The sequence below is a fragment of the Rhineura floridana genome, chromosome 4 (assembly GCF_030035675.1).
Source record: "Rhineura floridana isolate rRhiFlo1 chromosome 4, rRhiFlo1.hap2, whole genome shotgun sequence".
In the NCBI taxonomy this organism is placed as follows: Eukaryota; Metazoa; Chordata; class Lepidosauria; order Squamata; family Rhineuridae; genus Rhineura; species Rhineura floridana.
In genome coordinates this window covers 86673376-86700530 of record NC_084483.1, presented here as the reverse complement: position 1 = coordinate 86700530, position 27155 = coordinate 86673376, and the positions used below count along the sequence as shown (strand labels likewise).

General features: G+C 43.7%; 1 protein-coding gene and 1 long non-coding RNA gene across 3 annotated transcripts in view; one reads left to right on the top strand and one right to left on the bottom strand.

Moving 5' to 3' along the window:
* Positions 1 to 444: 444 nt before the first annotated feature.
* LOC133384376 (uncharacterized) lies at positions 445 to 18108 on the bottom strand. Of its 2 annotated transcripts, XR_009762540.1 has the most exons (5): positions 17910 to 18108; positions 12654 to 12837; positions 11273 to 11385; positions 10153 to 10263; positions 445 to 1742 (listed from the first exon to the last, which is right to left on the bottom strand). It is a non-coding gene; the product is annotated as an uncharacterized LOC133384376 (long non-coding RNA). The 2 variants fall into 2 exon arrangements; XR_009762539.1 differs by lacking the exon at positions 10153 to 10263 and having other exon boundaries at positions 449 to 1742.
* Positions 18109 to 18201: 93 nt separating this feature from the next.
* Positions 18202 to 27155, top strand: part of SLC22A16 (solute carrier family 22 member 16) — a 32206-nt gene continuing 23252 nt past the window's right edge. The window contains exon 1 of the mRNA XM_061623611.1: positions 18202 to 18394. Within this exon, the coding sequence (XP_061479595.1) occupies positions 18345 to 18394 (50 nt within the window). The 5' untranslated portion in view covers positions 18202 to 18344. The remainder of the gene's footprint in view (positions 18395 to 27155) is intronic.

Sequence of the window (27155 nt, the reverse complement as noted above, 5' to 3'; positions counted from 1 at the left end):
CATAATCTTGAATACATGAAGAGCAATCCTTTCTTCTGTTGTAAATCTCCAGCCTTCCCCTTCCCCCAAACTGAAATGGCACCCCAATACAGTGTCTGCTCCAGCACTCAAGACCATTTGGAAATTATTTTTGTGGTCTTCCTTTTGGAGTGAAGTATCTATCTCTTTTCTGATCCTATTTTAAGCCTAGAGATGTTCATTCAGTGTGCCAGTTACATTACCTCATTCACCGATGCTCTAGTCTAGTGTAAGAGTGAATACTCCTTTCTTACAGTGGTACCTTTCTTCCTTACAAAGAAACAGTGCTTTGTTATCTCATAGATAGGATAAAGAACCAAGGAGCCTGCTTACATGCCAAGGGACAATTGCTGCTATTAACTACATGGAACCTCCGCACACAGAAAACCAGAGAAAGCAACTGAACAGTTTCTTTTAGTAACATGAGAATAAAGTAAAACCCTCTCACAGTAAGTTTTGGCTCCTCACCAATGGAGGGTTGGCTCTTGGGCAGATGCTATTCTAAGAAACCAGTCTCAAATGTTCTGTTTATCAGTTCAGGCTGAATGAATGGTTTTACTTTATTTTGTGTTCTCATTTTAAAATGACCAACCCTACCACATATAACTGTTGTAGACGAATTCAGAAAGCAAAAAAGTATAAGAAAAACAAAGAACACCAGCGTTTACTATGGTGAGCGAGTGTTTTCTGCAGAGTTGGATATGCTAGCAATTTTAGCGAACAGCTGCCACAGACAAGTTTGTTCTTGACAGATTGCAACAGGAGGGGGAGCTTTGACTGCAGCAGCCAAGGCAGAGGAGCTGTTCAGAGCCACCTACAAATGCTTGCTGCTCTCTGGGCTCTGCTTCTGTTGCATTCGATGTTCCCCGTTACTCAGGGCCAAACTTGATGTGATGGGCAGGGCAGCCATGTACATTTAATACTGGGGGAGGGAGTCTGTTCTTAGCCTTTTCACAAAAAGGGGCATGTGAATAAAGGGAGCATAATCCTATAACAATGGGGGAGATTGGGTTCTAAGGATATATCTGAAGGTATGTGACCTCTGAAGATGATTCCCTCTTCCCACTTTGGTTCCCAGATGAAGGAAATAAACCAGTAGGCCTGCTGCTTGCCTCCTTCAGTGGTGTAATGGCAACTTCTGAAGTACAGGAGCTCACCTTCACAGCTCCTCTAGCCAGGCCACATTGGGGAATCCAAAAAGACCAGGCAGCTCTGTGTGTGTGTGTATACACACAGAACAGTAGTACATAGCACAGTGCCCAGTTTATTAGCAGCAGCAGCCAGTGTGATTGCAATCCTAAACACAGATTCCTGCAAGTAAACTCCATTGAACTCAGTGGTGCGTGCTTCTGACTGCACTGGATCAAATTATAAAACACACAGTGTTGTAACACAAGTTCTCCAGCCAGCTGAAACGCAATCTTTAGCTTTTAACTAGAAATGCAGACAACCTCACACAGAAGCGTTGCCATCTGCTAGTGTAACCCCCACAATCTTGTTTTAGTTGGTTCAGTCTGGTGGGTGGGGTTTCATAGCAGAAAAACCCTGTTTGAAGAAGATAGCAAGTGTGGAGCAGAAAAGTTGGTCCTGGGTGTGGCTGCTAGGGAAGCTATTATTTAGTTGGTCTTTAATCCCTTGATTAAGGACCTTGCTGAATCTGTGGACTTTCCAGGCCAAGCTGAAGCTGCAGTGGTTCAGAGCAGCAGGATAAAGCGATTCATCTCCTGAAAATTAAGAAAAAGAACTTTTCAGTTGATTGCAAAGATATTTTGCCAAAAAAAGGAGAAATGACACATGGACAAGGATCTTTTAAGTATTTGGAAACTGAGAACCATATAAAACTGTGTTATATTTAATGTTATGTTTTCTTTATGAAAAAAAGTTCACAAGTTATGCCGCCTGACAAGATCAGTCACACAAGACCTTCTCTCGGTCCCACCAGTTAAAACAGCTAGGCTGGTGCGGACCAGAGAGAGGTCATTTTCGATTGTGGCCCCCACCCTCTGGAACTCCCTTCCTTTAGACCTCTGCCATGCCCCCTCCTTGATGGCTTTCCGCCGATCCTTGAAGACCTGGCTGTTCAGGCAGGCCTATGTGGTTTCTGGGGTGGGTTAGTTTTTAATGCTGCTGATTACATGTAAGAGTGGGTAGCTTAATTATTGAATGTTGTTGTTATGGTTTTATATTGTATTTTATCCTGTTATTGTACGTCGCCTACAGTGGCCGTTAATTCGGCCAGATAGGCAACTCAAAAATAAAATTTTATTATTATTATTATAAGTTATTCATTTCATTTTTGGCCAGAACCTGCAAGGGATTACACTAGCATGAAGTAGCAATTCCATGAAAGGAAAGAAGTGTCCACCCTTTGCTGGACTATTTTCCTCACTCTCTGATTTCCTCTATGCTAATTTGTAACAAGCTTGAAAGCTTCATTGTCTCCTCTTTAACTTGTTAGAGGAGAATCCATCAGTTACTCTGCCACTCTGATAATGAGAGTTTTGTTCCTGTCCTGAAAAAAGAAGTCACTGAACTGCACTCCCCTGTGCTCTCCCTCCCCTACATCGCTGTTTGCATGTCTCTTCTCTGTCTATTTGCTGGAAGCATGACAACAGTGTTAATAAATAACCTTATTTATTAATGCTTGGGGAGGGGCCAGGGCTTCTTTGTAAAAAAACAACACTAAGTTGTTGCTACCTATTTCCTGCGGTTTCTCCCATCTGTAAGGGCTCACTGCTATGTCAGTATCAAGGCTTGTCTTTGGAGTGCCAAGCAGAAAGTAAGATGTCTGACTTCACGTGGGCCAGGAAAACCTTGGTTCAGATCTCCATTTAGTAATGAAGCTGACTGGGTGACCCTGGGCCAGTTACTACTAATATTAGTATTATTATTACCCACCCTTCACCATTAGGTCCCAGGGAGTGGTACAGAAATTTAAAATATTGCATTAAAAATCATTAAAACACATTACTTTCACAGGAGTAAGGTGGGTCCTGAAAACTACATCTCAGATGCTGAGATGCATCTTTAGCATTTGCTGGAAACTGTAAAGGGAAGGTGCCAGACGCACCTTTCTAGAGAGCAAATTCCACAACGTAGGGGCTGCCACAGAGAAAGCCCTCCCCTGGGCCACCATCCCCCAAACTTCTGAGGGTGGTGGAACTACCAAGAAGGTCCCCTCTGCTGATCTTAACACCCAAGAGGGTCTGTGGGGAAGGAGATGGTCTCTGAGATATTTGGGGCTTAAGTCATTTAGGAGTGTAAACACTAACTTGAGCACCCTGAATTGAGCCTGGAAACAAACAGGCAACCAATGCAACTGTTCTGGAATGATATGGTTCTGTTCTGGTTATATGAGTTCTAAAAGCGACCTCTGCCAGTAATCTGTCCACTGCATTTTGGACCAGTTGACATTTCCAAGCCATCCTGAAGGGCAACCTCACATAGAGCACATTGCAATAATCCAATCTGGAAGTTACCAGAGCATGTGGTACTATTGCCAAGTCATCTCTGTCCAAACAGGGCTGTTGCTGGCAAACCAGCCATAGCTGGAAATAGGTACTCCTAACCACTGAGGCTACCTGAGCCTCCACTGACAATGTTGGATTGAGAAGCTACAAACCTGCTCCTTCCAGGGGAGTGCAACCCCATCCTGAACAGGCTGTCTTCCCATCGCCTGGACTCAAGAACTTGGAACACGTAACACTTCTTGTTTTTTCAGAATCTAGTTTCAATTTGTTGGCCCACATCTAGCCCATCATTGCCTCCAGACACCTGTCTAGCACCTCAACTGCCTCTATTGATTCAGATGGAACAGAGAGTTAGTATTTCTCAACGTAACCCACCACTCAGAGGTGGTGAAAGTGCTGTAATAGGAAAACCATATTTGTACCACTATTGTCAGGGTCCAGGTTGGATTCCTCTTCATCAGGTGTTGGATGCAAGGACTCCAAACCTGAAGGGCATGCAGGGCCAGCCCCAGAGGTACTGCTACTCAATGAACCGGGGGGGGGCAGTGCCTCCCCCCAGCCTACAGATGTGGTACCATCATCCCCCAAGTCTGATGACTCCACTGTAGAAAACCTTAGACAATCTGAGCCTCCCCTACTCCATCAGAGTAGGAGATTGCTAGAAGGAGTAGAACAGCAACATGTAGCATAGTTTGTATTAATAATTAGGCTGCACCTGGTGCTACTGCTGTAAAATGGCTCAGTTTCACCTTGTTCCTTGAAGGAGCAACCAAAGCTCTGTGTTTCCCATCGCCTTGCCGGAACCTCACCATGTCCTACAGCCTGGCTGAGCATTGCAAGACAAGGATGTCTATGGAGGAAGAATGTCATAATACAGTTTTGCTGTGAATTTATAGTGAATTTTTCCCTAATCAGTGAATAGCCAGGCCCTTCCCCTCTCTTGATTTAGGACTTCCAAAGGGGAAAACTTAAGTCCCAGCAACTTCTGTAGCTGAGAAATTAGGCCAAGTGAAATAAAAAACCCTTGTAAAAAGACTCCGGTTAAGCAAGGTCATTGCACTAGAACACACGGAGCCAAGTGTGTCATAGCAAGTTAATGCTGGGCCATGGCTTCTTCAAGGATTGCTAAAGCATCAGATGAATGCCACTTCATTGTATATTCAGAGAATATGAAATCTTATCATTTAGCTCTAGTGCAGTCAAGGGGGACAGATAACGGCTGGAGCCTTCTAATAATATGATTAAAATATTAAGTCATTGTAGTGTTCCCACCAATATATTGCCAAATATAGTCAGGGACTTGGATCCTAAGATAGGTTGACAATGCAAGGCACGTTGTCCATCCCTTCCCCTCCCTGCGCACTACAAAAAGTCCATCCGGAAGGGTATGGCTCTCCTGAACAATATGTGATGAGGTATGGGGGGTTACTAAGAGAAATCACCCCAAATTGGGCTGACATTGGCAATTCCCCCCTCTTCCAGAAGCCCCTGCATCTCCATCCCACATTTTTAGCCCCCTTGTCCCTGAATGATTTTTTTTGAGGGGGAAGGGCACAGGTGATTGCAAGGGGAGGAGAGGGCCAGAAGTATTATTTCTGTTAACTTTCTTATCTTAGGATCCAAGCCAGTAACTCCAGAAATTCTGATTAACTAAGATTTGTGTCAGGATTAATGTAGAACTTCAAAGTTTTAAAAGTGCTTCATTCAGATGATTTCCAAGATATCACTAACTGCATGACCCCTTGGCTGCTCTCTGGGTCCTGGATCAGCCCATGCAGGCTTTGAGGACTGAGAGAAAGGAGAGGGTTACATCTGCAGCCTCTTTTGAAAGTCAAAATGTCATATTGTAGTAATGCCTTCAGACTGGAGGGCATGGATCCTTAGCCACTGGCTTTTTAATTAACTAAACCGAAGGATTGGTTATTTTCCTTACTAGCAATAAAGCATCTGATGAGCATGGTATTCCATCTGAACTCTTCAAAAACAATATAATATGGTGAGTCTAAGTTGGTGCCAAATTTTTAGATTCAATTAATTTCATGGGAAGGTTTCCTTAAACTGGGAATATGAGTACACTCATTCCCATACAAAAGAAGGTCAATCAACATACTGGCTAAACTTTATGCAAAATAGTTCTTAAACAGATTGGAGAGAGCCACTTAGTTGTTGATGAGTAAAATGGGTTTCAGCCAGGCCAGCTTTTCTATTATGGACAACTCTTTTATGTTGGCCCATTTAATTGATAAATATTCAACTCTGACTAAGGAACATCTGTATGAAAAAACAGATGAAGCTTGTTGTTGCTGGTGCTGCTGCTGCTGCTAGCCTAACTCCGGATAGTCTCTCTGTATACTGGGCCAGATTGAAAACCAAATGGACTAGCAAAGGAGGAATGGAGAGATCCATCCCTCTTCAAGCAACCCATTCACTTGCCTGCATGGAATTCCTGATCACCTATGGCAACCAGCTGTGGCTGGCACTCTCCTGCTGCTGGCATGTCTTCCATCTCTGCCGCTGCGGGTTGCGCTTTGCTTAAGCGACCCTCGCCTCTACCTCATTGTTATCATCTGGACTTTCGAAGGTGGCGTTCTTCGCGGGAAGAACGGTTTTAGAGATGGCGTTTGGGCGCACAGAGTGCGGGACTGTGTCTACTGTGTGGGTTTGAAGTGGATGAGTGGGTGTTTATATGAGTGTATGTCTGGATGAGTGAGTGGTTTGTATGTATGAGGGTGTGATTGTGTACAGATTGTGAGTTTTGTTGTTTTTATTTTTCATTTCATTTCATTTTTATTATGTGCCTGGGTGGGAGGATAGGGTATTGGGAGGGAGCACCAGAGGGGGCCCCTGTTAGCGTAGTGATGGGTAATGGGAGGTATGGTGTTGTGAGGAGGACATGCCAGTTGAGGGGAACTCGGCCCAGACAACCGGTGGCTGTGCCGTGTTCCGGTCCTCCCCACATCCACAGGATTGCTGGTAGTTCTATCAGCCAACTCTCGGATCTCCAGTTGCTGCTTCTTAATGCCAGATCGGTAAACAATAAAACCTCCCTCATCCATGATTTAATTGTGGATGAGGCGGCTGATCTGGCGTTTATTACCGAGACCTGGGTGAGCGATCTGGGAGGCATTAATCTCTCCCAGCTGTGCCCACCTGGGTACTCGGTTCAGCATCTGGGTAGATCCGAGGGTCGGGGAGGGGGAATCGCTGTGGTCTATAGAAGTTCTATCCCTCTTGTTAGGCACCCTATCCAGGTGGCTAATGGTCTGGAGTGCCTTCACATTGCGTTGGGTCAGCGAGACAGACTGGGAATACTGTTGGTGTACCGTCCACCCTGCAGCCCAACAGCCTCCCTAACTGAGCTGATGGAGGTGGTCGCGGGGTTGGTGTTGCGATCCCCCAAATTTTTGGTATTGGGGGATCTCAACATTCATGCCGAGACCGCTTTGTCTGGGGCGGCTCAGGACTTCATGGCCTCCATGACAGCCATGGGGCTGTCTCAATTTGTTACTGGCCCTACGCATATTTCGGGGCACACTCTAGACTTGATTTTTGCCACTGGATTAGGGGATGGTGATCTGGGAGTGAGGGATTTTACATCTATTCCTTTGTCATGGACAGATCATCGCCTATTGAGGTTTAGACTCACAATGTTTTCTCCCCTCTGCAAGGGTGGAGGACCAATTAAGATGGTCCGTCCCCGGAGACTAATGAATCCTGAGGGTTTTCAGAAGGCTCTGGGGAGTTTTCCGGCTGATAAAACTGACGCTCCTGTCGAAACCCTGGTCAATCTGTGGAATACGGAAATGACCCGGGCAGTTGACACGATCGCCCCGGTGCGCCCTCTCCTGTGCAGAGCTCAAGTGGCTCCGTGGTTTACCCCGGAGCTAAGAGTGATGAAGCAAGAAAGGAGACGGCTTGAGTGCAAATGGAGGTGAACTCCCGACGGCTGTAATCTTGCACTTGTGAAGGTCTCTACTAAGCTCTATGAGAAGGCGGTGAGGGCAGCGAAGAAGCAGTACTTTGCTGCCTCTATTCAGTCATCTTCTAACCGCCCAGCGGAACTTTATAAAGTTGTTCGGGGACTTTTACACTCTGGTCCTCAGAACGCAATAACACCATCAACAGCCCGCTGTAATGAGTTTGCGAGATACTTCCAAGATAAGATCACGAACATCCGCTGGGACTTTGACTCCAACATTGTAGCAGTTGAACCTAATGAGGTGTCCGGAGCACAGTCCTGTCCTGTTTTATTGGATGAATTTCAGTTGGTAAAGCTCGAGGATGTGGACAAGGTGCTTGGACAGGTGCGGGCGACCACTTCTGCTCTGGATCCTTGCCCCTCGTGGCTAATAAAAGCTAGCAGGAATGGAACAGCCGGATGGGCCAAGGAGGTGATCAATGCCTCTTTACGAGAGGGAGTGGTACCACCCTGCCTGAAACAGGCGGTGGTGAGACCGCTCCTAAAAAAACCCTCCTTGGACCCTGAAAACCTTGACAACTATAGACCGGTAGCAAATGTTCCATTCCTGGGCAAGGTTCTAGAGCGAGTGGTCGCTAGCCAGCTCCAGGCGCTCTTGGATGAAACTGATTATCTGGACCCATTTCAATCGGGCTTTCGGCCGGGGTTTGGTACAGAAACAGCCTTGGTCGCCCTGTATGATGACCTCTGTCGGGAGAAAGACAGAGGGAGTGTAACTCTGTTGGTTCTCCTTGATCTCTCAGCGGCTTTTGATACCATCGACCATGGTATCCTTCTGGGGCGACTTGCGGATTTAGGAGTTGGAGGCACTGCTTGGCAGTGGCTGTGCTCCTACCTCGAGAATCGTCTCCAGAAGTTGATGCTTGGGGAGCATTACTCGAGTCCCTGGGTACTCCAATATGGGGTCCCGCAGGGTTCAGTTCTGTCCCCCATGCTCTTTAATATCTATATGAAGCCGCTGGGTGGGGTCATTCGGAGATTTGGAGTGCATTTCCAGCAATATGCTGATGATACGCAGCTCTACTTCTCCTTTTCATCTTCTTCAGGTGAGGCTGTTAATGTACTAGACCGCTGCCTGGCCGCGATAATGGACTGGATGAGAGCTAATAAACTGAGACTCAATCCTAACAAGACTGAGATGCTGTTGGTGGAGGGGCTCTCTGCCCGGATGGTTGATGTCCGACCTGCCCTAGATGGGGTTACACTCCCCCTAAAGGAGCAGGTCCGTAGTTTGGGGGTCTTATTAGATCCACTCCTGTCACTGGAGGCGCAAGTAGCCTCGGTGGCACGGAATGCGTTCTACCAGCTTTGGCTGGTAGCCCAACTACGACTCTATCTGGACAGGGAGAACCTCGCCACAGTTATCCATGCTCTGGTAACCTCTAGATTGGACTACTGTAATGCACTCTACGTAGGGCTACCTTTGAAGACGGTTCGGAAACTTCAGCTGGTGCAGAATGCTGCGGCCAGAGTTCTTACTTGGTCTAAAAAATCTGACCATATAACACCAGTCCTGGCCCAGCTGCACTGGCTACCAATATGTTTCCGGGCCAAATTCACAGTGTTGGTTCTTACCTATAAAGCCCTTAATGGCATCGGACCGCAATACCTGACGGAACGCCTCTCCCGCTATGTACCTACCCGGTCACTGCGCTCGACGTCGAAGGCCCTTCTCCGGGTTCCAACGCATAGGGAGGCCCGGAGAGCAATAACTAGAGCTACGGCCTTCTCAGTGGTGGCCCCCGAATTATGGAACGCCCTCCCTGACGAGATACGCCTGGCGCCTTCCTTATTATCTTTTCAGCGCCAGGTAAAGACCTACCTCTTTGCCCAGGCATTTTAAATGTTAAATTTTAAATTCTAAATTTAATCTATTTTAATTTTAATTTCTTGTCTTAATTTTGTTTTTAAATATGTTTTCATATTGTATTGTACCCACACCTGTATTTTAATCTGTTTTTATCTTGTTGTACACCGCCCTGAGAGCTTGTCGCTAAAGGGCGGTCTAAAAGTGCAATAAAATAAATAAATAAATAAATATTAAAGGCTGTTGTTAAATCAACTGATTAATATGTATCCTGCTCTTCAAAAAATATCTAGAGCATTTTCCTCCATAAATAGTAAGGCAAAGCTTTCCAGCACAAACTCTTAATTGCAGAATGCCTTTTCCATTCAAAGAATTATGTGAGATTGAGAACTGCTCCTACTGGCTATCTGATGTGGTAGCAAAAAGGACCAGGGAGGAGCAAAGGGGCTGCAAACTTCTCTCCAGGAGCCGCCTCACTCATGCGGTCCTGCAAAGCCATAGTTTGGCTTGACATGTGAACCAGGCCTCAGAATACCACCGGAGATATATTAACAGGTTGTATATTTGCTTCCTGAGGCTGCAATCCTATACCCACTTACCTGGGAGTAAGCCCCATTGAATTCAGTGAACTTACTTCTGAGTATGCATATATAGGGTTGCACTGTTACTTCCTCTTCTTCAATTATTGGGATAACTGCAGAATTTAAAGGTAGAAGGTCTTTCATAATGGTAGTGAAAACTACCTCTGCCGTATGCAGGTGAAGTAGTTTTATTTTCACAGCCCAAATGTATTTTGGTAACCTTAAGGAACTATTATAAAGAAGAAGAAGGAACCTGATCCCCACCAGAATAGAATTTCAGAGCTGAGAAGTTCTTACCTCTTGTGCTCACCAGCCTCAGTCTGGGATGAAGACACCCCAAGCAGGGCCTCTGAGGCATTCTGTATTGTGATTTTTAAGCAATTGGGGACTTGCTCAATGTCAGAGGTACTTGAGGGAAGGAAAAGGGCCAAATTAAAAGATAAGAAAAAAAGTATTTGGTATTATGTTCTAGCTAACCATGTTCACAGAACACTCCTACTTTCAAATGTAGTAATATATCTATATATCTATATCTATATATTGTAGGATAACCAGACTATAATGAGCTGTGGATTGTGAGTTTGACAAGAACCGTGGCTAGAGTCAAAGGAGGACTGGGCACCTCATGTAACAGATGAAATTTTGACAGGTGCTATTTGTAAAGAAAAGGTGAAAAAAGCTGCGCCTATTTGTATTCCCTCTTTTATACAACTAATATGAGTGCAGCACACTCATCTGCCATTGCATTTGCACACCCTAAATGTAGAGAGAGCTGATTATGGAGGCTTTTAATGATGGAGACTTATGGCTATTTAAGGACAATGCTTTTATGTATTTATTATATTTATACCCCACCTTTCTTTTTCATGAAACCCAAGGCGGATTTACATATGGTACTTTTGCTAGAACATTGCTGAAACGTTGAACAACAAATGTTCTGCCCATCTCAGTATACCCACTGCGGTGTGAACACCAGGCACCTGAGGATGGATGCCTTATTAGTTCTAATCCATAGCGGAAATAAGAATCCATGGTGAAAGTAAAGTATTACATTACTTGAAAATGGACTGCCTTCAAGTCAATCCCGACTTATGGTGACCCTATGAATAGGGTTTTCATGGTAAGCGGTATTCAGAGGGGGTTTACCATTGCCTCCCTCTGAGGCTGAGAGGCAGTGACTGGCCCAAGGTCACCCAGTGAGCTTCATGGCTGTGTGGGGATTCGAACCCTGGTCTCCCAGGTCCTAGTCCAACACTCTAACCACTATACCACACTGGCTCTCATTACATTACTTATAGCAGTCCTATTGATAAAATGATGAATGGCCTTACAAAAAAAAGTATATACCTATCCTTACAAAATAATGCAAGCCCCAGTGTTTGCAGAATATTAAGTGATTGTCTATAAAAGTACTTACTTTTCAGTTCTTTATGTGGTTCAATCAAGAGATGAGATGACATATTGGATTGGTCTCCCTGTTAATAGAACCCCACTTCCAAATTTTCAGCTACTATATCACAACCCTGTCTTCTAATAACAAAGAAACAAAAGGCCATTCATGTAACATATTATGTAACATATGTGTAACATAATACACGTTTAAAGCAAAAAGTAATTAAGATCAGCACACATTTGAGGGATGTTTTCAGTGGAAGGAAAGTTCTTCCAAGAAAAGGCCACAATGGTGACAGCCACAAGCTATTTTTCTTATAAACCAGAAGAAACTTTATAATTTATGTGTAAATATGTCAGTTCCTTCCCTTAGATTATAAAGTTGTCTGAAAAGAAACTCACAGGATACTACTATATATACATCTACTAAGAAGGAAGTTCCATTAAGCTCAGTGGGGCTTACTCCCAGGCAAGTGGGTATAGAACTACAGCTTCAGATGAGCATCATGCTTCCCAAGCTACAGAGACTGAAGTCTTCAGAACAGATGCTGCTTTGTATGTTTTTGGTTGTCATGGAAGGACGGTTTTAAAAAAAATGTAAATAGTGATAAACATACATATTTCAGCTGATTAACTGAGCTGATTGTGTCTAATTGGTAGTATAATTATTCTCAGCCTGAATCTGTAGTGCATGAAAGTTTGCCATCCAGTTAAAGCACATTTCAGAATTCATCTTGGGCACAAATAATAGTCAACTTGTTTCAAAAATCTCCAGGATAGATCCTCCATTAGATAAACTTACATTCCTGTAAATTAAACCAATCAGTGATATACAGCCCATCCTGGACAATGATGTTCCCTTTTGCCGGCCTTGGGTGGCAAGCCTGAAGTTGCTTACAGTCAGCCCCCACACCACTAGTTATTCACAAGCAACAGACAACATTACAGAGATATAGATACAAGGTCCAGACCCTATAGCAGACCCTGATACCAAATCTGTCCTCATGTCAATGCTGGCAGCACCATTACAGGCCCTAATAATGTTACCCACAACATCAGAAGTTCATTTACGTGCTCCTCTTCCAGTGTGACATATGTCATCATCTGCCAACAATGCCCTTATGCATTCTACACAGGACAAATATGCCAGTCTCTGCAGAAAAGAATACAAGGATATGAAACTGGCTTCAGAAATGGCAATATCAAAAAGTCAATGAGGGAATCTTTCAACCTCCCAGGACACTCTGTAAGTGTCCTTAAAGTAGCCATACTAGAACAAAGGAACTTACAAGCGAGACCTCAACATGAAATCACTGGATTGCAATAAATCAAGATATTAAGTGCTATCACTTGTGGAATGAATGGCACAATGGATTTTTACATGCTACATATGTTAATTTGCTTACTGATTGGCTGCTATTTGCTGCCAGGTGGTATTTGTTGGGTTCTTGTAACATAGAGCCAGTTGCATAACAGCCTCAGTTGCATAGATTCCATTTGTTAATACCAGTGAGAAGACAGATCTGGGACTTGGGTCCGCCACATGGCCACTGACAACCATCTAGCTCCAATACAGTGGTGAGCCTGGAACTAACCAGAGAAAAGGATACCATATCAATATTGCCTAAATAATTTAGCCGTTAAATGTATGGCCCTTAGCAGTTACAATTTCCCAGCATTTTGGAGCATGAGTGAATATTGAAAGCCCTTAACACAACATGTTAAACCAAAAGGTTTTTTGTTAATTGAATTTGATTAATTTTTGAGAAGCCTGTGGACAACTCTCTGATCAGATAAACTTGAAATTGATAATAAGAAACTCAATGGAAAAAGAAATGAAGAAATGCCCTCATTAATAAGAAATCACACACCATTTTGAAGGGCAGGAATTCACATGCAACTTATATTATGCTATTAAAAGCAGTAATCAGTTACTGCATCCCATCAGTGCAAGGATTTCCACTTGCACAATAGGACTTCACCCCCTTCTCTTCCTCCCATGCATGCCCTGCACCCTCCCCAAATCTGCTCTAGAGGATTGGGGGTCAACAAGGTTTCTAGTTAGTTACCTGAACCAGTGAGGGGGGGGTGCTAGAGAGAGAAAGTAATCCTTGTGTTCCTCTCACTCTTTTAAAACTTCTTTGTCTTTTGAGCCTCTCTTCTTCCTTATCAGACATCTTTCCTTTGTTCTCCATCCACTCTGTAAGGATGTGCTATCCTGAGTTCCCACCCAGAGATGGCTAAAAATGCTGGTAAGAAATAAACCTTTCTCACCTTTACCAGCAGTCTTAATAGATCGATTTGTTGCAACTGCTGTGTAACTGCTGACTTCCAACAAGGGGAACCCCAAGAACAAATTTAGAGGGTGTGCAGCAGGAGGACTTTCAATTGTGAAAGTGGAAATCCATGCACTGATGGAATGAGAGACTTAGTGCAATGTTGAATTCCACTCTTTGTAGCTAATTTATTAAGTGAAACAAAGATCAACATAAAGGTTGCCAACTTTTTTCCTACCCAGACTTCTGCGTCTTTAATGGGGTTGCCAACTTTGACTGGCTCTGCTGCTGCTTCTCTACATGTGGCAACTGGTTTATTGGGTGACATTAGCAGGGAATCACATTGGTTCCCATGCCCTACAATCACCCCAGTTAATTTCTGCATATTATATGGTGGTTAGTGGATTGGAAGACTGGAAGCATATTGGAAGAAGCAAAGATCACCAGTGTTGAAACAATGATCCTCCAACATCAACTTCGCTGGACCAGCCATGTTGTTCGAATGCCTGACCACCATCTTCCAAAGCACCTACTTTACTCCCAATTTAAGGATGGAAAACGGAATATCGGTGGACAGCAAAAGAGGTTTAAATATGTTCTCAAAGCTAATCTAAAAAAAATGTAACATAAGCATTGAGAACTGGGAAGCCTTGGCCCATGAGCGACCCAATTGGAGGTCGGCCATTATCAAAGGTGCTATAGACTTTGAAGAAGCACGAGTACAGGGCGAAAGGGACAAATGAGCTAAGCGGAAAGCACGTCAAGCAAATCCTCATCGTGACCATCTTCGATCTGGAAACCTATGTCCTCACTGTGGGAGGCTGTGTGGATCCAGAATTGGCCTCCACAGTCACTTACAGACCCACCGTTATAGACCTCATATTGGAAGACAATCTTACTTGGCCACGAATGATTGCCAATGATGAATGAGTGGTGTAGAAGCAGGCCTGGCTGAGGGGTTTTAAGTCAGCTAGCCTTTAAAGAGGAAATTCAGCAGATAAAGCACACACAGAGCCATACAATTGCTCCCTAAATCTCCCTCTTTCTTTTTTTCTGAAGGCTCTCCTGTGCCTTCAAAAGCTATCCATCAGAAATCCAGCTGCTATGCACTCAGATATTATTATTAGATTTATTAGTCCCTAAACAACTTATATAATGTTAAAACACACACAAATAAAACACACCATAAGAACATAACAATAAACAACAACAAAATAGCAGTAGCACCCTCACACAGCCACAGGAAGGTTTGGCAGCATATTAAAACAAAACATCATTTCAATCTAGGAAATGCCTGGGAGAAAAGGTACATCTTTACCTGGTGCCAAAAAGATGTCAGTGAAGGTGCCAAGTGGACCTCACTGGGGAGCACATTCCACAGATGGGGAACCACACTGAAAAAGCAATCTCCCTTGTCACCACCCTCCAAGCCTACCCCGGACGGGGGGACGTGGAGAAGGGCCTCGAAGGAAGATCTAAGGAAGATATTTCTCCCCAGGCCTGTCAAATGATGTTTACTCATCTTTTTTCACACCTAACTTCTAGTCCTACCTGATCTGTAAATTGTTAAAAGGCTAACACCTGGTCTGTCAGAACTTTCATCTCTCTCTCATCATCTTCTCCCACCCCCAGTCCTTTTCAGTCCTTCACACAGCTCTATCTTGCCATTTTCCAGCTGACCTTCTCTGCTTGTCACTCGCTCTCACTCCACCCAACATTCCAGTCAACCCCCCCTCCACATAACTTTCTCTCATAACAGGTTCATTCTTGTGAAATCCCATTGAGTAACACTAGCTACAAAAATGCCTTTTTAATAAAAACTACACACTTTACTTAACTCATGGCTAATGGCACAGACTTAGACATTCCCCTTGAGCCATTTCCCTAAAAGTATAGTACAAATGGAGAAACTTTCCCCAAAACCACCCCAGTAAAGTCTATGGAAGAAAAAAACACACAACCTATAAATTTGCCAAAGTCTCTTGCCAAACTTTAAATTTGTTTACAATAGTCTTTTTTTTCCTGCCCCAAATTGGGCATACACTATCCTCAAACCTACCTCTCCTACATGACCAAGTTTCAAATCAGTCTGCTGAACCATTTTCTAATTAAAGACTATACAACCTTCTTCCCCAATTTCTCCTTATAACAGTGGAATGTGATTCAGCTGACTCATCTCAGTAGTGGCTCTATAATATCTGCTACCTTAATTTTGTACAGGGTCCCTGAAGAATGAAATAGAGCCCATCCTTTCACTCCTCATACTCTAGTGTGTGTTGTTGCCATTATTTCTACAGGTGAGTCAGGATCCAGCAAAGCCTGGGATATTTAGTCACTAAGAATGTGCATTACAGCCTGTTATGTTCTGAAGTACATTCCTGCATCTGATATTGGAAAGGGAAGAACTTATACTTCTTTCTGGTTGAACAGGTGACTTAATCTGGTGGCCATTTGACTCTTTTTCACAATTACCAAGTTATTTATAGCAGTACAAAATAATAGGTTTGGTTTATTCTGAATTGTGGATTGTTTCAAAACTCTTGACTATGATGACATGAATCCATCTTTATCTGCTCAAAAATTAAATGGTCACATGTGACAATGTTACATGAAGCTTTTCCCCCCATCTTCACAATGTGTTTATTAAGGCAACATGAACTCCAGATGGAAAATTAATGAGTCTCCACTCAAGTGTATTTCCCATCATTTTGTTCTCTATGTTAGTAAAACCTCATTTTGTTTTGTAAAATCTTGGTAATATTTGCTACTATGATTTTGGCCTGCTTTGTTTGTGTATAATGGTTAGTTTTACCAAAGATCCCATGGTTTCTGCTGGACATCTTCTACTTTCTCCCCCTACTCTACATGTAACATCCCTACATGTCAGACCTGGCTTTGTATCCTGCATTTTCATTGTCCATTGCTATAGTTTGGCTCATCACTCTTTCTGTAGCCTGTGGCCACTTGTAGATGGACTGCAGTCTGGTGGTATCAACCCTTCCAATGGCATTAAGGAGTCCTGGTATCTTTCTTTACCACTGTGAATGAATGAATGTTTCACTGCCATGATTCTCCCTAATCCTCATCTCCCAAAAGAGCATTGTTTGTGGATAGTCCAGTGTAGGCAGTAATTAAAAATTGAATACTATTGTTATGAATTAAAATATTCATAAATAATAATACTTTTGAAGCACCTAAAATGTTTTGAGTGGTGTACAGATATCAAAAGATAAGGCAGGCCCCTTTCTGTGAACTTACAATATACAGAGACAAAACACAAAATAAATAAAAAGAGGGATGGCAGTGGAAAGCAAGTACACTGGGACAACTCCTCTATCACTGGCTGATAGATAGGGCCAGGTTAGTCTCCTCCTCAGAGATAAAATTAGGTAAATTCTGGCTTTAATGGCCCCTTCCCCCACTTTAGATGGTAATGTGTATTACTTCACTTGCTTCGAGAGCCAGTGTGATGTAGTGGTTAGAGTGTTGGACTAGAACCTGGTTGACCAGGTTCGAATCCCCACAGCCATGAAGCTCAGTGGGTGACCTTGGGCCAGTCACTGCCTCTCAGCCTCAGAGGGAGGCAATGGTAAACCACCTCTGAATGTCACTTACCATGAAAACCCTATTCATAGGGTCGCCATAAGTTGGAATTGACTTGAAGGCAGTCCATTTCTATTTTCCCTTGCTTCAAAATGTGGTAAGCCAGGCACTTGTGGACCCCCCTGTTCATTGTGCTGAATGGCCCTCTGAACCTGGACCTAAAGTCCTACTGATGGTACCACCACTCCTCCTTGCCATTATGTTGTTCTTCCTAGGAGGCAGGAGGTGCCAGCTGCCAGTGGCCCTAGCTCTCATAAACCTAGCAGCAGAGGCAGGTCAGGGCATGCCTTCCTTCTGCTCTGTAGTCCCTCCCAGGGTGACCCACAGATCAGAGGTAGTCTAGTAGTCCTCATGCGCTTCAGATGTTACTAGAGGGCAACTTCCAGTGTTCCTACCCATTGGCTGCGCTGGCTGGGGCTGATGTTGATGTGAGCCCAACAACAGCTGGAGGGCACCACTTTAACTACCCCTTCCTTAGACCTAAACAGATGAACTGATGCAGAAGCCCGAGGATATTTCCCTTCTAACCAAAACGTATAGAAATTGAGCTGAGAGCTAACGCAGCAGTTGAATCCGTTATAGTTAAGGCCCCAAGATTTAGTTTTACAAACAAGCATAAATATGCATATGTAGCGATGGTATGCTCAAGGCAAGAAGAAGTAGCCCTTATTAATTTTCCACACAAGATTGGCTTTCAAGCGTTGACCACCAAACTGGTCCGGGCGGCGGCGAAGCCCACAAAAAACATCAGAAGAGCCCTGCCGGTCCGACGCAAAGACCCACCTAGTCCAGCATCCTGTTCTCACAGTGGCCAGCCAGATGCCTCCCTGGGAAGCCCAAAAAAACCCAACCGCCACAACAAAGACAAAAGCGCCACATCCTAGGAAATTTGGCCAGGAAGCCCCCTTTTAAAAGCGGTGGTGGACTCTTCTACGCGGGAAGGGCTCAGGTACGCTGGGGCTGGTTTAGTGGAGTGCCTGAGAGGAACGAGGCGGGGCACTGAGGGAGGCCGGACCGAAGGCTAACCGGGGGGGCGGGCAGGCTAATTGGCAGGCGCTAGGGGAGGGGTTAGCGCGGCCCTCTCGGCGGCCTAAAGGGTCGGTTGGGTGGGAGGGCGAAGGAGCCGCCCCTTCTAAGCAGGCGAGCTCTGCGGGGCAGGGAGGGGAGAGTGTGAGATGGGACTCTGGCCGGCCCCGCACACCACCAAGCGTCCCCGCCATGGCTCGCAATTTCGAGCTCCTCTTTGACTCCTTAGGACACTTCGGCAGGTAATGGCCTCGTCGAGCCTGGAGGGGAAAGGAAGCAGCAGAGAGGGTCTGGTTGCGAAAAGTTGGGGGGCGCTTTGCGTCGCCAGTCCTGTTCCTCCGCCGCCACCACTCCGTCTTCCTTGCCCAGAAGCAGCGGGGGTGGCGGTGGCTGGGGAGAACGTAGGCAGCGCGCACGCGGGAGAAGCAGGGAATCCGCCTGCTTTGGGCACTGGGGGCGGGCGGGTGAGTGTGAGACATGTGGCCACCGCGGGGTCGCTCAGATGGTCGCTTCTCGTGAAAGACAGCGCATTTATTGTTAAAAGAGTTTTATCTCGCCCTTAAGGAAGCTCAAAGCAACGAGCATGGTTCTCTTCGTCCCGTTTTATCCTCGCAACAACTCCGTGAGGTACGCTGGTCTGAGAGATAGCGGCTGTACCCAAAGTCACCCAGTGAGCTTCAGGGATGAATGGGGATTCGAATCCAGGGGTCTTCCCAGCCTTAGCCCAATCCATTAATCACTACAGCACGCTAGTGTAGCGTTTTTTGGTCATTTTATGTCTTGTGTGGCATTAAGCATAATCTCTGTGGTCAGGGCAGGGTCCTAGTAAGCTTTGGCTCACCTTCCCACCCGATGATGAAATATGTTATTTGAATGGGGTTCTGACCCATTGTGTGCAAAACCCATGGGGAGCTGTATGTAGCACGGTAGTGTGTGTGTTTAAGGATATGGCAAATCTGTCTCTTGGGGTTCTTGGAGTATTCCCTCACCTTTGTGACCTTATACTTATCTGCACCTGTTTGTAGTGTCAGTTCCTATTAAGTTCCCCCCCACTACAGAGTCTTTAAAAAAAGAAAGAAAAAAGAAATCAGAAAGAATACAGTTTTCTAGATAGTTTATTTATTAAATCTATACAGTATTGTTGTAGTTTGGCCAGTTTAGTCACTGTGAGCGAATAATCTGGGGTTTGATTAAAGAATGTTCATCTTTCATGAATGGGCAGCCCAGGGTTGGCGAAGAGTGCTCAGTGGGGGGAGGGAGAGAGAGAAACAACCAATTTTAGGGCTGTTTGTCTTTTTAGAAACGAAGAAGAGGAAGTAAGTGGAAACTGGGAGTATAGCTTTGGGAGGAGGTGCACACACTGCTGTCCGAAACTGGGGGCTGTTTTTAAGAGCCTGCTTACCTCCAGTGGAGTTTATTGGAATACTTTCATTTTCCCCTATGGACTACTTGAAAATTGCTGGTGGTCTTGACAGACCACTTAATGATTTTTCTGCCTGTGGACAATTGTAACATGTTATGCAAGGTGCTGTATTAACTAATTTTTTACAGACATGTTCCAGACCACCTGAATGAAGTTTGTGAACCACTGGTAAACAAAGTAAACAAATAAAATAAAGTAAACAAGGCAAGAAATAAATATATTATCTAAAGGAAACAAAACCCTGTATCATTGTATCTGGAATGTCACTGCTCAAAGTAGTTTTTATCAGATAACCTCCCTGGTAGACTGAGAATGCTGTGAACATAATATATCTGACTTCAGCAAATCTTTTGACAAAATGCCTCATGATATTCTGATTAGCAAGCTAGCCAAATGTGGGCTGGATAGAACAACTATCAGGTGTATCCACAGTTGGCTGCAGAATCGTACTCAAAGAGTGCTTATCAATGGTTCCTTCTCAAAGTCGGGGGGAGGCAATGAGTGGGGTACTGCAGGGCTCAGTCCTGGACCCAGTCTCTTCAATGTTTTTTAAATTGACTTGGATGAGGAGGTGCAGGAATGGTTATTAGATTTGCAGATGATACAAAATTGGGATAGCTAATACCCTGGAGGACAGAAACAAAATTCAAATGGATCTTGATAGGCTGGAGCATTGGGCTGAAAACAACAGAATGAAATTTAACACGGATAAGTGTGAAGTTCTGCACCTAGGAAATAGAAACCAAATGCACAGTTATAAGATGGGGCACACACACTTGACTCGGCAATACTACATGTGAGAAGGATCTTGGAATTATTGTTGATCGCAAGATGAATATGAGCCAACAGTGCAATGTGGCTGCAAAAAAGGCAAATGCTATTTTAGGCTGCATTAACAGAAGTATAGTTTCCAAATTGCATGAAGTACTAGTTCCCCTCTATTTGGCACTGGTTAGGCCTCATCTTGAGTACTGCGCCCAGTTCTGGACACCACACTTTAACGAGGATGCAGACAAACTGGAACAGGTTCAGAGGAGGGTAACAAGGATGATCAGGGGATTGGAAACAAAGCCCTGTGAGGAGAGACTGGGAGAAGAGAAGAAAAGAGTGCGGGGAGATATGATAGCGCTGTTCAAGTACTTCAAAGGTTGTCATACAGAGGAGGGCCAGGATCTCTCCTCGATCATCCCAGAGTACAGGATATGGAAAAATGGGCTCAACTTACAGGAAGCCAGATTTCCACTGAACATCAGGAAAAACTTCCTAACTGTTAGAGCAGTACAGTGATGGAACCAATTACTTAGGGAGGTGGTTGGCTGTCCAACACTGGAGGCCTTCAAGGGGCAGCTGGACAGCCACTATTGGGTGTGCTTTAATTTGGATTCCTGCATTGATCAGGGGATTGGACTCAGTGACCTTACAGGCCCCTTCCAACCCTACTATTCTATGATTCTGAAGTAATTTAAATCTTCTTTCTCACTTGTTGTGGGCAGGTGTAGGGATACTCTTTGCTTCTGCCTTCAAAGCATTCATTTCTCATTCAAGTCTATAAGAGTCTACAAGGCGCAGATATGTTTTTGCCATAGCAAATTAAAAACCTTTCCTTGTGGTTAGTCCTGAGAGAGCTTAACCATCATCCCAGGTTTGGATGATATGCTAAGGCAAACCTTGGCTTAGCACAGCATGGAGTAGCATGGACAGGGGAAAACCAAAATGGTTGCAAGTTTCTTTCTGGGAGAAGCCTGCATGCTATAGTAAACTGCATAAAGGTTCCAGGTGGATGCTCCTGTTATGAATATATATGAATCCAGCTTATAATGAGCTAGACCAGTGGTTCCCAACCTGGGGGCCAGGACCCCCATGGGGGCCGCGAAGTAATCCAGAGGGGGCCGTGAACAGTAAACAAATGAATTATTTATTAATTTTTTTTTAAAAAGTCTTCAATCCCTCAACACTGTATGCTTTCTACTGGCGCTGCAGATGACACCTCCCCCTTGCTCCAAACGAGAGGGGAGGCCTTTTCTGAAGCTCCAGAGCGTCTTTCAGGTGCACTAAGGGCAGGCATCTGCCTATAAAATACATGGCAGATGCCAAAGGAGGCTGAGGGTGGAGCTACCAGGAAGAAGAGGGGATTACTATCACTGATTCCCATCTCCTTGCACTGCCGCTACTGACAGCGCCCTTACTTAGAATGAGAGGAGAGGGCTTTTTGTGAAGCAAAAAGAAGCAAGCCTGCAAAGAAAGGCTGCTTTCCCCCTTCCTTCCTGGCAGCCAGCCTGGGGGTCACAATTTTTTTTCAGCTTATAAAGGGGGTCCCATGCTCATAAAAGTTGGGAACCACTGAGCTAGACCATTGGTCTATCTAACCCACAGTTGTCTACTTTGACTGGCATTGGCTGTCCAATATCTCAGACAGGGCACCCCATGTTGATTCCTAATTTCTTTCTAATTGGAGGTGCTAGAGGTTGATCTTGGGATGTTCCCTATGCAAAGAATGAGCTACATTACTGACCTTGCGCTCCTCTTCTGCCAATTCTAAAAGGAAAGCCACCTGCTTTCTCTTGACAGCAGGGAAGACTAAGAGATTCACACATTGGACCAGAAGCATGCCATGCACTCCTACACGCACACACAGACACACACCTCCTTCACATTGTATACACACCACACAATAAGTCCAAAACTCTCATTGTATTAATACAGAATAACATGTTATGCATAAATACCAGGCTAGTTCAAGCGGATCCAGGAGTCAGTCAAGAATTGAAGCAACATTCTTAGGGACCACTGTTTATAGAAATTGTGAATGCTTTATAGCTGCTTTGAGTACTTGTTAAAAACACATCTTCAGGTTAGTAAGAATCTTTGACCCTTGATAGGCAAGCGTTTGCCAACAAAGCACTTTATACTCCTCTTGAAATTGTAATGATGTCTCTAAACCTTTTGCCAGTTTATGAAGCTGAAACCTGGCTTTCCCAGCCACTCCCACCCAGCTGAGTTCTTGTTTGCCAAAAATCATAAATCTTGATGATTTTACTCTGATAGCAGAGTTTTAGATAAGGTTTTTAATTTCCTACAACCATATTGGCATCCTTATCCATACCACATGCAGTGCAATCCTAATACATATCTGCTCAAAAGTAAATGCCATTGCAGCTTTAATATGGTGATGAGGCACTGAAGCCAAGAGTTGATCCAGAGAAAATGTTTTTGAGGTCTGAGAGCCATTCCTTGCAGAGAACAGTTTGATTAAAATGTTATGATAAACAGCAATCTTGATCCCCCGAAAGAAAACAGGACAGTGTCTCTTACCAGTCACTGGTGATTTATAATAATAACATAAAAGAATATAAGAATATAAGGAGACCCCTGCTTGATTAGACCAATAGCCTATCTATGTCCAGCATCCTGTTTCCCACAGTGGTTGACTTGCTTATGAGGTGCTTATGAGACATGAGCACGGTAGCACTCTTCCGCTCATGTTCCCCAACCACTGGTAGCCAGAAGCAAACAGCCTATGATCACAGAGGTAGTATATAGCCATCATGATTAACAGCCATTGATAGCCTTGTCCTTAATGCATTTGTCTAATCCCTCTTTTAAGAGCTCACTGAAATCTTAAAGAATGTACTCACATGACCTAGGGATCAAAATATTTTTTGTAATGATTCCATAGTTACCATTAACATTTTTAATTGAGTTATATAATGAGAACAAACATGATGAAAATGCAATATGAGTAGCCATATAAATATAAAGTGGGCCCTAGCACTGCCTGGTTGACCTTAACCCTTTGATTGCCCAGCTTTGTTTGGCAGTTTCGATATTGGTCTGGGTTGGGAGGGTCATGCTGGGTGAAGGCTGTGATGCTGCTGTCTGAGGGGCAAATAGGATGGGGGGAACCCTTTTCTCACCAGACCACTTTCTCTGTTAATTGTCCTCACTAACCTGATGAGCTGCTGAGGTTTTTGCTAGTAATGCAACTTTTTTAAAAAAGTGATGCTACTCCTACATTGTATTTCCTTTTTAGTATCATCGTATTTCCTCATTAGTATCATTCATAATAGATTTTAAAGTATTATTTACACAAAATACTGGTTTGTGTTTTCCTTTCTTCAGCTTGCTTTTGCTTGAAAACAGGCTGGGAATTGGTCAATATATTTCATTTAAACAATCACCTGTATCTTTTCTGCAGTAGTGAAACTTTTGCTTTATAGAGCATACATTGAAGATCAAGTATAGTAAACAATAATAATAAAGAGGAAAGCTCCATACACATCAGTATGTATTTTTTAAAAAAGTAACTAAGCAAATAATTGGCCAATTATGCATGCATAATTGCCATTTAAGTGAGGCTTGTCTCTGGAGTGGAGCCCAGTGATGAATAACAAGACAGTTATTGAAATGAATGCTTTACAGAGCATTGAAGGGCTAATACTGAAAACCAGAACTATTCTAAGAGACATTTTTATAGCCTTGCAAGACACTACTTGGAGACTAATTGTCCAAAACCTGTGCTGTTTGTCCATTCTGTTGTTCTTCCCCCTTCACTAATTCTTCTGCTCCCCTCTTTTCTGCCCCAGATGCTTCCATCCTAGCCCAATACCTGAAGTGGCAGTAGAGTAGTGTGCTCATGGTCACCATTGCATTGCACTGGATTTTTGACAAGCAGCACCATGGAAGCTTCATGTAGAGATCCTGCCCTTCCTTCTAGACAGTACTTCTTTAAGACTAAAAGGTAGAGAATTCAATGCAGTATTATGTTGGCCATAAATAAATCCTGGAGGTAACTTGTAATTTTGTGCAGGTGACCAGCTGAGTGTTTCAGGATACTCATTTGCTTGACTGTAGGCTGGGGATGGGGAACCTGTGGCCCTATGGATGCTAGACCACAACTCCCACGAGCCAGTGGTCAAAGGTGATAGAAGCTATAGTCCAGCAACATCTGGAGGACCACCAGTTCCCCACACCTGCACATTTGAAATAGAAACATCAGGGGTAAAAAAGCAGCAGGGGGTAGAATTTTTAAATTGGAAAGTAGTATCAGGGAAAAACACAACCCTCTCTTAACACCATGGTGTCAATCCTACTGTTGCTGTTTTTAACAAGAGGAGAATCCCAATCATGGGATTAAATAACATGGTTGACATTGCTTCTCATACCAAGTAACTATCTTGGTGTTTCCTTATGCCTTTACAGGCAGGCCCTGCTTATACGGCAGGTTCCGTTCCAGACTGCCGCCATAAAGCGGAAATCGCCGTAAAGCGAAACCCATTGAAAATAATGGGCCGTGTTATGCGAAAATGTCACAAAATGTCGGAAAAGCGCAAAAACGGCCTTAAAACGGGGAATTTCCCCTCATTGAAAGCTGCTGCATCAGCGGAACACCGGAAAACGGAACGCTGGTAAGCGAGGCCCTACTGTATTAGAAATAGGTGCACAAATAAAATCTTGCATGCTTTCAGGAGCAACTTGCAAGAGAGCTCTTCTTGCTTGTGAACCAAACAAAGAAGGCCTTGGAACTGATATAGTTGTTTTTAATTCCATTGGTGGGCAACTACTTGAATTATTAAAATATTTTGTTTGATGCACAAGCGAAGTCTTGTCTCAGACTCAGTCATGCTGCAAAGTGCACCTGTGTAATCATACAAAAATGCTACAATGCCTTGGGCGAATTCATTCAGTAACTGTTGTGCTGATATGTCAACTCTTTATGTAACTGATTGGTAAATAGTCCAGACATTCTGTGCAGAATTGTGATCCATTCCAGCAAACTCTGAGGAACAGCCACAGCCTGTTAAAAGCAAGAAAATTTGTACACACATGCAGCTATATTGTTCATAATATATTAACATATATTGTAATTTGCCTTAAGTTGCATGATTTCCCTTGGAATTTAAGAAGATACGTTTCTGTGTACTCTAGATTTCACTTCTATTTGATAAGCCCAATATAAAAGGGGGAAAATAATGGGTTGGTCCTGTCTTGATCAGTATTCTGGAATAGCCAAAATGAATATATTTGAAATGGGGCAATGTGTAGTTATTCTATGAGCATACCAGTTCTCAGAATTGTGGTTTTAGCAGTGTTTCTTTTTAAACATAATTTTCCCCAATTATACAAACATTTCAACCAGCAACTTCAGGATTTGGGTATTATTCTTACACAGAGATGGTAATTTTAAAGGCAGCAGTGCATTGTGGGTAGAGTGTTGGACTTGGGCTGGCATAACTGGGACCAAATCTGCTCAACACATTATCATGGGCATTTGTGCACTATTTTGTGTTATGTACAAGCCTCATGGGTCCACACACAGTGGGTTGTTTCTCATTCTACATTTGTACTTGGAAACAGATATTTGCCTGCATTTTGCTATGAGAAGCAGTGACTAAAACATGTTATACAATATGACACACTGTTTATATTTATCCAGATCGTGAAGTGAGAAGCAGTCCATAATTGCAGTGATCCAGAAAAATGGGTAAACCTGGCAGGCAGGATAGGAAACTTGGACAAATCAGCCATGTCTCTGGAAGCGAAGGAAGAGACACACTGATTTTTATACATACCAATACAGACAAGCTATAGGTGCTTCTGGATCCATTGCACATTACAGCAGTTTCATAAATCATTACTTTTATTAATTATATCTTCATGTTTTAAATATATCTGTCAAAGATTCTCAGATCTTTACACAGATCTTAGAAAAGAATGGAAAGTCTTACGAAAGTATCAAATTCCAGAAGATGGTGCTGTTCATCAGTTACAGCAAACACAATAAAGAATCTTGTGGCTTCTTAAAGACTAGCCAATTTATTGAAACAAAAGTCTTTAAGCTGCCACAGGACTCTTTTTTGGAAAAATATGGAAAAGATTCAGAAGCAGTCTCTGAAATGCAGCCAGTAGAATCTAGGGAAAAATGCACAAACAGAGACAGCCTACCTTTATATCTGCTATTCAGCTCGTCTTGCTCAAACGGCTTTTGTCCTATATTTTGGAAGTACATCTTGTGATAAGGATGGGCATAGCAATGTTCCCAGTTGCAGAAATGTTTTAAAGAAGCCCACTGCAAGTAGAGGAAAGGTTGCAGCAATTGGGGCTTTTTAGTTTAGAGAAAAGGTGAGTTAGAGGCAAATGATAGAAGTGTGTAAAATTATGCATGGCATGGGAAAAGTGGATAGAGAATTTTTCCTTCTCTCATAACACTAGAACTCAAGGCATTCAATGAAGCTGAATGTTGGCAGATTCAGGAGAGACAAAACAAAGTACTTCACGCAGCACATAATTAAACTATGAAATTTGCTCCCACAAGAGGCAGTGATGGCCACTAACTTGGATGGCTTTACAGGAAGATTAGACGTTTATGGAGGATAAAGCTATCTATGGTTAGTAGCCATGATGGCTCTGCTCTGCCACCATATCAGATGTAGTATGCTGCTGAAAACCAGTTGCCAGTAGCTGCAGGAGAGTACTCTTGCACTCAGGCCCTGCCTGTGGGCTTCCCATGGGCATCTCGTTGGCGACTGTGAGAACTGGATGCTGGACTAGATGGGCCACTGGCCTGATACAGCAGGCTCTTC